This window comes from Pan troglodytes, chromosome 1 (assembly GCF_028858775.2).
Source record: "Pan troglodytes isolate AG18354 chromosome 1, NHGRI_mPanTro3-v2.0_pri, whole genome shotgun sequence".
NCBI lineage: Eukaryota > Metazoa > Chordata > Mammalia > Primates > Hominidae > Pan > Pan troglodytes.
In genome coordinates, this window is record NC_072398.2 from 69,768,409 (window position 1) to 69,780,808 (window position 12,400).

The 12,400-nt window shown below is 38.9% G+C and overlaps 1 protein-coding gene across 1 annotated transcript in view; it reads right to left on the bottom strand.

Moving 5' to 3' along the window:
- SOAT1 (sterol O-acyltransferase 1) overlaps positions 1-12,400 on the bottom strand; it is a 60,813-nt gene that overhangs the window by 2,441 nt on the left and 45,972 nt on the right. The window contains exons 7-15 of the mRNA XM_514030.6: positions 10,784-11,066; positions 9,901-9,979; positions 9,153-9,234; positions 8,447-8,492; positions 7,023-7,152; positions 4,409-4,506; positions 3,198-3,296; positions 1,712-1,847; positions 693-838 (exon numbers count right to left, since the gene is read on the bottom strand). Of these exons, the coding sequence (XP_514030.2) occupies positions 693-838; positions 1,712-1,847; positions 3,198-3,296; positions 4,409-4,506; positions 7,023-7,152; positions 8,447-8,492; positions 9,153-9,234; positions 9,901-9,979; positions 10,784-11,066 (1,099 nt within the window). The remainder of the gene's footprint in view (positions 1-692; positions 839-1,711; positions 1,848-3,197; positions 3,297-4,408; positions 4,507-7,022; positions 7,153-8,446; positions 8,493-9,152; positions 9,235-9,900; positions 9,980-10,783; positions 11,067-12,400) is intronic.

Sequence of the window (12,400 nt, forward strand, 5' to 3'; positions counted from 1 at the left end):
ATATTTTTACAAGAGTTTATTTAGAAGAAAGAGGTTTAAAAAAAAAAAAAAAGGTATGTTTTAGGTGGTGGTAGTAGGGACATACATGGCATTAGGAAAACCCTGGAGAATACTTAGAAGGGGCTGGCTGAGCACGGTGGCTCCAGCACTCTGGGAGGCCGAGGTGGGCAGATCATGAGGTCAGGAGATCAAGACCATCCTGGCTAACATGGTGAAACCCCATCTCTACTAAAAATACAAAAATTTAGCGGGCATGGTGGCATGCTCCTGCAATCCCAGCTACTCGGGAGGCTGAGGAAGGAGAATCACTTGAATCCGCGAGGCAGAGGTTGCAGTGGAGCTGAGATTGCACCACTACACTCCAGCCTGGGCGACAGAGTGAGACTCAGTCAAAAAAAAAAAAAAAAAAAAAAAAAAAAAAAAAAAAAAGAAATTAGAAGGGGCTGAAGAAAAGGGAGTAAAAGAAGAAAACCAAAAGCTAGAAGAGTTAAATGTGAAGAAAAGTAAACAAAAGGAAAAACTTCAAGTACAATAAGATCAGATAATAAACTAATGCTTTTACTCCTCATTTCCCTCTCTTTAACACTAATTCATCATAATCTCCACTACTGTGCTCCTCAACATTGCCCACCAACTCTCACAATCAGAGAATAAACAGGTTCTTTTGCACTCCAACCAGGTTGGTGACTCACATTTTTCAGAGGACAGTGCTGACGTGCATACCATTCTTGAGAATAAAAGCAGAGTAAGACTCCATTGCCCAAGAAAAGAGAAGTCCACATCAGAACATTCCAAATCGGCTTTTTCCGACTATCATTGACAATGAAGTTGAAAGCCACTAAAAATAGGAAGGCAACAAAGAAATATACAGTTATCAGAGGTCAGAAGTTCGAGACCAGCCTGGCCAACATGGTGAAACCCCATCTCTATTAAAAATACAAAAACTAGCCAGGCGTGGTGGTGTGTGCCTGTAATCCCAGCCACTCGGGAGGCTGAGGCAGGAGAATCACTTGAAGCAGGGAGGCAGAGGTTGCAGTGAGCTGAGATCATACCACTGCTCTCCAGCCTGGGTCACAAGAGTGAAACTCTGTCTCAAAAAAAAAAAAAAAAAAAGAAAGAAAGAAAGAAATATACAGGTATCAAAACATAATTTATCAGAAGATGAGGGACCTCAGGTATCTGCTGTTATTTAATAATCACAGTGAGCAACAACTGTTTATATATTTTTTTATTCTGGTCACTGTTTCTATAAAGAAAAATAAAGCTTCAGTGTTAAAATCAGTAACTGACAAGAAATCAGTGTTTTCAGAACATGTGTATATATATTTCATGGAATTAGAATATTCATATTCCAACTTTTCCCTCTCTACTCACTCAAAAACTTGTCAGTTTTCTAGGGGGTGCATACCGACAATGTTTACGAATGGGAAAGCTGTTTATATAGATAACTTTTATGACCTACCAAATCAGTGTTATCAATGGTCTTCATGAGGTTACCTAGTTCATTTCCCTACTTCAAAGTGTAAATATCTTGAGACAGAGCTGTGTATAATTATTCAAAGTCAATATTCTGACCATCTGATAAAGAAGTACTACCTTAAAATGTTACTACTACTATCTAGTTCTCCTACATTGATTTTATAGTTTCCTTTCTATCTGGTTTTCTTTTTTAGCATAGTACCCAGTACTCACAGCATGCCAAGATACTTACTTCCAAAGAACATGAAGAGCACGAAGAGCACGGGATAGAAAAAGCTCAAGCAAACAGCCAAGGCATATTCGTGTACTACAGCAGATACAGCAAAGACAGCTAACATGGCAGCAGATTTGAATCTCTTGGAGAAAAACTAAAGAAAAAGGAAAACACTACAAAGTAATTTTTAAAAATTTAAAGCAAGCATGGATTATATAGGATGTAAAATTATATGCCAAAGGCACCTATTGTATTTGTACTTAATTTTCTAAGTCTACTCCTTGGATTAATCCAAGTCTATTAAAATAACTACAAATCATATACACTTACAAACTCTTATTATTGTTCAAATATCTGAGTCTATTTTCAAAAATATCAGTAACTTATGTTTGTAAGTTATTACAACTGACAAAACATAGTTCTCCTATATAAATGAAACATATTGAATTTCAGTCTTTAGAGTAACACTGTATGGTAGATGGGGCAAGTGTCCTCTCCATTTTTACACATAACAAAACTAAGATTTCAGAAGGAGAAGAGGGACTTGCCTTATCCGTATGTGAAACTACACTTGAATGACAGAATTAGCACTCAAATATTAATACAATGCTATTTCCACCATAAGATGCTGTCACTAAGCCAAATGGTGCCCTCACTTAATAAAAACTGTAATCTAGATACCTGTTTATCAACCAGGAGATTCAAGATTACATCTCATCAGTCTAAGTATATTCTGCTCTAAAGACTGTCTCAAAGCCAGGTGTCACTGATTGGAGAGATACAAATCCACACAAAAGTGTTTCTCACAGAAAAGTGTTTCTCAGCCAGGCACGGTGGCTCATGCTTGTAATCCCAGCACTTTGGGAGGCTGAGGCGGGCGGATCACCTAAGGTCGGGAGTTCAAGATGAGCCTGACCAACATGGAGAAACACCATCTCTACTAAAAATACAAAATTAGCTGGGCGTGGTGGTACATGCCTGTAATCCCAGCTACTTGGGAGGCTGAGGCAGGAGAATCGCTTGAACCCGGGAGGAGGAGGTTGCAGTGAGCCGACAACATGCCGCTGCACTCCAGCCTGGGCAACAAGAGCGAAACTCTCTCTCAAAAAAAAAAAAAGTGTTTCTCTACCTTTAACCATGAAAAACGAATGAAAAAGACCAAAGGGAGATTATTTGTTGGCAACAAGATTCATAAGAAACTATCCATTATTGGTGGATCATTTCAACTCCAACAACCTCCATGCATTCTTACTTTGCTATGTAAGATAAAATTCAGAGCAAAAGACACAGTATTAGACCTACTAGTGTACACACAGTGGTTTCTAAGCAGTACCATTCAAAGCAGGTTTCTAGATGTAAATTTCTCAAAAGAAAACTGAAAAGATACTATCACCCTTTCCTCATGAGCAATTAAATATAACTTCTTCCAGCTGTATAATACTCATACTTTCTGAAAAAGAATCTCCATTTCATAAATAATATCAACTTAAACCTTGCTACTTACCCAGAGAAAGTCCTTGTAAGCATAGTAATATAGCCAGTCATGGACCACCACATTCCAGGTTCTATAATAGTTGGAGTATGACGTGGAGTTCCACCAATCCTGAGGGAAAAAGTAAAGGTATAAAACTACACACACACACACACACACATCCCACCCTAAAGCAAACCCCCCTGACTTCCCAAAGAACATATGTAACAGAAAAATCAAATTATACTGTGATAAACTGTTGGTTCATACACTGATGACAGAAAAATCTTCAAAGGCATTTTGGTTATTAGTGTTGAATATGACATGAATTCTCATACTATATATGATTTAGTTCCTAGGTTCATACGGAACACATAGAATCATTTAAATCTAATGTTCATCTAAACAGCAATCAGTAAGCCCCACCCCCCTTACCCTGCTAGAATGTCATGAGAAAATTCTATGGTCATGAAGACCAGAGAGAGTGCTAACACTAGAGAGCTGTTTGGTGGTTACCATAAATGGCAAAATTATCCAGGGTGAGATGGTGGCTACCTCAAAGTCCTGGTATCCCTATATATGCTTCTTGCTCCCAATATTAAGATCAGATGAATGAAATCAGGTATCTAAAATCTGCAATCCACACTTAAAGTTTCTTTGAGAAAAAAGGTGGTAGACTTGGAGTGTTGCCAAAAACAACTCAAAGAGAGCTTTAGGTAGGGTTAAAGAATGCTATGAGCCATTCTGACTCTAATTCTATAGCTTAATTCCAACTTTAGAAGCATAAGGATACTATCTGAAGCAAAATTAACACCTTTCAAAACTAAAGAGGGAAAAGTTATTTCCCTCATGAACTGCTCAATTGTCTTAAATGGAATAATTTGCTGAGGTCATTCCTACAGAACTAGACGGTCCATTTCAAACGAATGAACACTCAGGGAAGTCTCATGGTGTGCTCTGAACAAACAGTTTCCTACTGGAATCACCAATATATCCTTGCAGGATCCAGCAGAAACCATGTGCTTATGTTAAGGGAGCAGATACTAGAGACAGAAGAAAACACAAGGTTATGCTAGTTATATCTGTAACCGAATTTCAGAAAATACTGGCAAAACTTGTAGAAAAGAAAATTATTTCACAATGTTTGTGTGAAAGGCTGGTGACATTAGCCAACAATGTCAAAATACTAATAATGAAGAAGTTAATAAAATGTAAAAAGAAAGCTAAGTCTAAGTATATACTACCTTATAGAACATCCTGTCACCAAAGCGTAACATCTCAGCAAAGGCATTGAGCCAGCAGTGCAAAAAGGCAAAAAAAGTAAGGAAGAGAATCAGCACACCTAAAAATAAGATTAACAATATTAACAGTCTTTCCAAATAGCTCACATACCAAGCAACTAATTATATCACATCATTTTATTTAGCTGGGATTATTTTGTAAAATATAAGTTATTATTCCAGTTTACCCATTCCAGAGATGATATACTTTTGGAGTTAATTATCTTAATTTTAAAACAGTAACTTCCTTCAAAGTGGGTTCAACAAATGACATTACCCAGTCTGGTTTTTTTTTTTTTTTTTTTGAGACAGAGTCCCGCTCTGTCGCCCAGGCTGGAGTGTAGTGGCGCGATCTCGGCTCACTGCAACCTCTGCCTCCAGGGTTCAAGCAATTCTGCCTCAGCCTCCCAAGTAGCTGGAACTACAGGCATGTACCACCACATCTGGCTATTTTGTATTTTTAGTAGAGACGGGGTTTCACCATGTTGGCCAGGCAGGTCTCAATCTCCTGACCTCGTGATCTGCCCACCTCAGCCTCCCGAAGTGCTAGGATTATAGGCGTGAGCCATCGCGCCCAGCCTACCCAGTCTGTTTTTAAGAAATGCCTAAATATATGGCTTAACTTAGTACCCAAGGTCCTTTAAAAATCTGGCCCCCATACCCCCCTCTTAAACAATTGTTTAAAACTGGGAGAGACTTTGCCCCCTCTCCCCCACAGGACATTTGAAATTCTAGAGACTTTTTGTTTTTAAAAGACAGGGTTTCACTATGTTGCCCAGGCTGAACTTCAACTCCTGGGGCTCAAGTGATCCTCCCACCTCAGCCTCCAGAGTAGCTGGGACTACCGGTGCAAGCTACTGCACCAGTGCTGTGACAATTGGAGGAGAGGGAGTTGTGCCACTGGTATCTAGTTGTTAGAGGCCAGGATGCTGCTGAACAGTTTATGCTACAATGCAGAAGAATGCCACTCCAAACAAAGAATTAACCAGTCCAAAATGTTAATAGTGACATGGTTAACATAGTGACATGGATAACATTCTAAACATATCTCCAATGATTCTACCCTCTAAGTGATGTAAACATCATCCACAACTGGGTTTATGCCATTCCAGAATGCTCCATGCCCTTGCATCCATCCCACTACCTAGAATGATCTTTCCACCAATTCTCTGCCAGGCAAATACCTATTTTTCAATACCCAATATTAAATGTTATCTCTAATATGAAACAAAGGCCATAAGCATTTTGTTTATCCTACTTATGTAGTACATATTACAATATATTGTAAAATATCCATTTATATGTCCACCTCTTTCACTCATTTATTGAAAAATATATATTTATAGAGCATCAACTATGTACCAGACAATATGAGAGAGACTGTGATTGGCTATAAAACACAATCCTTGAACTCAATAACTTTGCAGCTAGTGAGGAAGACACTCGAGTATGTAACACATATTCTATTTTAGGGACAGATACAGAGTTCATTCAAATAAGTCCTGGGGCTGGTGAGGGAGGGTTACTGGAAGAGGAATGCAAGAGAAGAAAAGAAAGGGAAGGTGATGACAGAAAACATTACCAACATTCAATGAGTAAAGAAAAGAGGAAAAGTAAGGGAAACTATAAAAGCTCCCAGACTGTAAAGATAATACATCTCTTGTTCACTTCTGAGTCCTCTGCACCTGGCATAGTACTAGGTACTCATATATCTCTATAATAGACAAAAAAATGCAATAAATATATTTAAGAAATCAAGGTATGGTCGGAAAGACGGGAGGAAAATAAGAAATAGTGGCAAAAGGCCAAGCATGGTGGCTCAAGCCTGTAACCCCAGCACTTTGAGAGGCTGAGACAGGAGGATAACTTGAGCCCAGGAGTTTGAGAATGGCCTGGGCAACATAGGGAGACCCCGTCTCTCCAAAAAATAAAAACTTAGCCAGGCATGGTGGCATGCACCTGTAGTCCCAGCTACTGAGGCGAGAGGATCACTCGAGCCCCAGAGGTCGAGGCTAGTAAGCCATGATGACACCACTGCATTCAGACTGGGTGACAAAGAGAGATCCGATTTCAAAAAAAAAAAAAAGGCAAGAAAACAGTGACAAGAGAGATTTAAAAATGTGGTCAGCAGCACCCAATGCTTCATGGAGGTCAACTTGGATAAGGGGTAAAGTACGTCTTAATCCATCCACTGGATTAGAATATGGATTACTAGTAATTTCTACAAGTAATTTCTACAAGTTACTAGTAATTTCAACAAGGGGCATTTAAGTGGCTTGGTGGAATCAGGAGCAAGATTACAATGAACTTAATAGCGAACAGGAAGACACAGCATGAATGTGGACTGTCCACTGTCAGAGAAAGGCACAACTTGAGTGAAAGCCATAAGATGAAAGACTGACCTGAGACTGGATGAAGGATACTTCATTTATAAAGTAGATGCAAAAGAGGTCAAGATGGGCATAGATGTATAGAAGTTTAGATGAAAAAGTAGGCAAAGCAAAGGTGCTCATAGGCAATAGCTTTCTATTTACCTCGTGAATTTATGCATGACCAAATTAACAAGTACCCATGTTACCTGGCAAGATGGAGTTAAATACACATAGGACCAGAACACGAGCGCTGAAGGGCTCCTGTTTGATATTCCGAAACAAGGGGGCACAAAGCCTTTCAAAGATGTAGTACACATAGAAAAAGCAACCAAAGACCTGGAACATAACAGAGACAGAATTATAATAACGATGGCTTAATAAGATGGAAGGCGATTTTTTTCTCTCCAAAAGAAAGTACAGATGTGACCCTTACAGTAATGTTCACATATGTATTCCATTTAACACTAGTATAGAAGACTGCTATAATCCTTCAGGGAGATTACTCAAGCCTAGTTTCTACCATCACTTTTCCTAACCCTTTACCAAATGATATTTTTAGAAGAGCTTACTCTTGGAACCTGTTTTCCTGCTGCTTAAAACCCGTAACATGGCCGGGCACAGTGGCTCACGCTTGTAATCCCAGCACTTTGGGAGGCTGAGGCGGGTGGATGACTTGAGGTCAGAGTTCGAGACCAGCCTGGCCAACATGGTGAAACCCCATCTGTACTAAAAATACAAAAATTAGCCAGGCGCAGTGGTGGGCACCTGTAATCCCAGCTACTCAGGAGGCTGATGCAGGAGAATCGTTTGAACACAGGAGGTAGAGGTTGCAGTGAGCCAAGACTGCATCACTGCACTCCAGCATCGGTAACAGAGCAGGATTCCTTCTCAAAAAACAAAACAAAACAAAAAACCCATAATGAAAGAACTTACTTCATAAATGGGCATTTGATTGAGACAATAATTTAAAATGGGATCTTCCAGGATTAATGATTCTGATGGAGGTGGGAGGAGGAATGGGGAAGAGTCAGACTATACCCACATACATATATACCTCCCCCAAAAACAGGAAGGAAGGGGGAAATTAATGCTTACTGAAATAACCAATTAGAATTACTTTATAAATAATACACTCTTTTTTTTTTTAGATGGAGTCTTGCTCTGTCGCCCAGGCTGGAGTGCAGAGGAGTGATCTCAGCTCACTGTAACCTCCATATCCCAGGTTCAAGCAATTCTCCTGCCTCAGCCTCCTGAGTAGCTGAGATTACAGGTACGTGCCTCCACGCCAGGCTAATTTTTGTATTTTTAGTAGAGATGGGGTTTCACCATGTTGGCCAGGCTGGTCTTGAACTCCTGACCTCGCGATCTGCCCACCTAGGCCTCCCAAAGTGCTGGGATTACAGGCGCAAGCCACTGCACCCAGCCTAATATATTCTTTTATTAAAGAAAATTACTTTTGATGTTGGCAAAACAAACACCATTTACCGTACTGGAAATAGTTTAAAAGACTGCATAATGTCAACAGAAAGCATTCTTAGCTCCCAATTAGATTTAACTAGATTATATTATTATCATAAATATGAATCCCCATCCCCTAATCAACATACCTTAGGCAGTTACAAAAACTTACCTGTGCAAACTTCATAGCGACATAACCCCATCTTACAGTGGGATTCCTGAAAAAGAAAGAAACAAAAATAAGGTTTCTAAATAAAGTAATTGAACTTGAATAAAGACCCTCACAATTAATGTTTTTTGGTCAGGCGCGGTGGCTCACACCTGTAATCCAAGCACTTTGGAAGGCAGTGACCAGGAGTTCGAGACCAGCCTGGCCAATATGGTGAAACCCCGTCTCTAATAAAAATACAAAAAAACTAACCGGGCGTGGTGGCACACACCTGTAATGCCAGCTACTTGGGATGCTGAGGTAGGAGAATCACTTGAACCCAGGAGGCAGAGGTTGCAGGGAGCCGACATAGCACCACTGCACTCCTGGGTGACAGAGCAAGACTCCCATCTCAGAAAAAACTAAAATTAATTAATTAATAAAAAATAAATTAAAAATAATAAAAATAAAAATTAATTAATTAATTAATGGTTTTACACACAGAACATCATTTATGACCATATGAAATACTTTATAATTCTGTCAAGAATTACTATAATCAAATTAGACTTCTCTACTCACCATTTGAGGCTTCCCAGGTCAGACAGAAAATGAAAACTCATTCTATATTTTCTATGTCCCTACATGAACTGGCCGCTGTTTACCTATCCCACCTCACTCATGCCACACTTTTGGTGTTTACCACATTTCTGCTTCACAGTACCATTACCTGGGATAGCTGTCACGGTAGATAAGGGTAGGAGCAAATAAGAAGTACAAATACTGGTTGACTGTAGGTATTGGAACAGTGCCTAGAAAAGGAAAATTATAGTTAGAGCAAAGGCTCTTTGATTTTTCACAGCAAAAATAAAGGGGGGAATATAAGGAAGCACAGAACAGGGAAGAATAAAATGACTTATCAGCTCATGTTCTTTTTTCCTGATCTCCGGAATGACTTCTTATTCTTGCACGAATTGAATATTACCAATCTCTTTAAACCAAGTAATTCCTGTGACTGAGATAACTTCTAGAGTGTGAAGCAACAATTTGCAAAGAATAGGCAGGCACAGGTGTAATGAGGCTATTAACATTCCATAAAAATAATGCAAAGTTGCAAAAGATAATCAATTTTTAAAAATTGTAGGTTCAAGGGCAAAGCCGGAATAGTCAGGAAACAATGAAGTGGTCCTCAAAATCAATATGGATCATATATATTTGAAATAAAACACAATCTCTACATTATATAATGTGACATCCCAGAAAACAACAAAGGGTGACATATCCAGCCAATAATCCTTTAAACTAATGAAATTTCACAAAGAAAAGAAAAGAAAAAGAGAGAGAGAGAGAAAGAGAGAGAGAGAGAAAGAGAGAGGGAGGAAGGGAAGGAAAGAAGGAAAGAAGGGAAGGGAAGGGAACGGGGTAGGGGGAGAGGAGAGGAGGGGAGGAAGAAATAATGAACAAAAGAAATTACATACTTGATTTCTCCTTAGCTGAATTTAGTACCCGAGGCACGTTCTCTCTGACAAATGAGTGGGCCTTCATTACAAAACGAATCTACAAAAGCAGGAGGAAAAAGATGTCTCTTCAAAGAAAGTCTCCTGCAAGTGTCCTTTCCATTAGTCAAATGCATTATAGATAGCCAATAGTCAGAAAATTCTGATAAGTGTATAAACAAATTAAAATAAAACCTTTATTATATAGTTACATGACAAAACAATGAATGTGACATTTCAAAAGTGAAGTTTTTAATTATGAAAATATTTTATAATTTAAATGACTTTTACAAAAAGTATTCAGAAACAAAATCTTGATGCATCAAAAATAATTCAATGTGGCCGGGCGCGGTGGCTTACGCCTGTAATCTCAGCACTTTGGGAGGCCGAGGCAGGCGGATCGTAAGGTCAGGAGTTTGAGAACAGTCTAGCCAATATGGTGAAACCCCATCTCTACTAAAAATACAAAAATTAGCCGGGTGTGGTGGCAGGCGCCTGCAGTCCCAGCCACTTGGGAGGCTGAGGCAGAAGAATCACTTGAATCTGGGAGGCAGGGGTTGCAGTGAGCCGAGATGGTGCCACTGCACTCCAGCCTAGGTGACAGAGCGAGACTCTGTCTCAAAAAAAAAAAAAAAAAAGTTCAACGTAATTTATTTATCAAAATTCAGAGAACATGGAAGCTACAATGAAACTTAAGAGGTGAGATGATTCTAGTTTAACAATTTTACAGATAATGGCAAAAGGAACAATATATGAAAATTTATCCAAGTTAATACAGCTAAAAATAATAGTATCAGTATGTCATCATCATTATTATTATTTTAGCCGAGGACAGCATCGCCTTGGGTAACACTTAAAACCTTACCTGCTCGAATATAATGATGAACCGGGAAGCTGGTGGCAGTGTATATGCTAACACAACATATGTTGGTCCAAAACCTAGAACTCCAATCTGGAAGATCATGAAAAGAAAGCCATGGAAGAGAGAACGGATCAGCGGATGAGAACTCTTGCTATAGCCAGTGGCCCAATGTTGAAACAGAAAATAGGGAACTGAAAATGTAGACAGGAACATGATCCACCAGGTCCAAACAACGGTAGGAAATTTGCCAAAAGCATAAGACAGGAGGCTGAACTCAAGCACCAGCCTGGGGAGAAAAGGTACAGAAAAAGAACATAGAGGTGAATTTTTAATATACACTGAGTTCACAGAATTTAAAAGTTTCAAACACCAAACTTTCAACCTTAGGAAACACCACAACGTTAATACGCTGAAGTCATGGATGTAATAGTTCTGCTAGTTAGAGATCTGCTTCTAACCATCTGCTTTACAATATATATATATATATCAACAATATATGTTCTTTAGAAACAAGTTTTCTAAAAGCCCTAAGATAAATACAGTCTTCAAACTTAAGATATCTAAGATAATTGGACTTTGAACTTCTGAAAGATTAGATTCTCACATTAATTTTCTAACTGTAAAATATTCTATGGAAAATATTCAAACAGCAATCGTTCTTATGTACAAAAGATGATTTTTCAGAAGAAATAGGTACAATTTAAAAATATGTTAATATACTATACCATTATCTCCAAATTTAATTTTCAAAAAAAGTACATAATTCAATCCATGATTACCACGCTGTCATTTTTTAAGCTACAATTTGAGTTTTAAAATTTTATTTTGAGATCGGGTCTCCTTTGCATCCAGGCTGGAGTGCAGTGGCACAAACACAGCTCCACTGCAGCCTCAACCTCCCTGGCTCAAGCGATCCTCCTATCTCAGCCTCCTGAGTAGCTGGAACTACAAGTGTCTGCCACCACGCCCAGCTAATTTTTAAATTTTTTGTAGAGATGTTGCCCAGGCTGGTCTCCAACTCCTAAGCTCAAGTGATCCTCCCGCCTCGGCCTCCCAAAGTGCTGAGATTACAGGCACAAGCAACCATGCCTGGCCTATAATTTGACTTTCACATTAAAAAGAAATATCAACTTTTTCAACCTTCAATTCCAATAAGCTACTTGTTTTAAGCAACCATCTTAAATAAAGACAATCAAAAAGTTAATAAGTCATATACAGTTATCCCTCCCTATACATGGGGGGTTGGTTCCAGGAAAGTGTGCAGACACCAAAACTTATGCAAATTCGAGGCCCACAGTTGGCCCCGTGGAACCCACAGATATGAAAAATCTGCCATTCTTATATGTGTGTTTTGCATCCTGGAATACTCTAGATCCCAATCAGCCTTTGCTTGCAGATGTAGAACCCATGGATACAGAGTGCTAAACACATTGATTGAAAAAATTCTGCGTATAAATAGACATGCACAGTTCAAACCCGTGCTGTTCGTAGGTCAACTGTGTATAAAGTTCTCCCATTTGGGAAAATTACCTAGAAACTACTGAGTATGGTCTATTCAAATAAACCATTTTAAAAATAAAAGTAATGAAACTTCTAATTTTCTCCATCAGTTAAACTTTT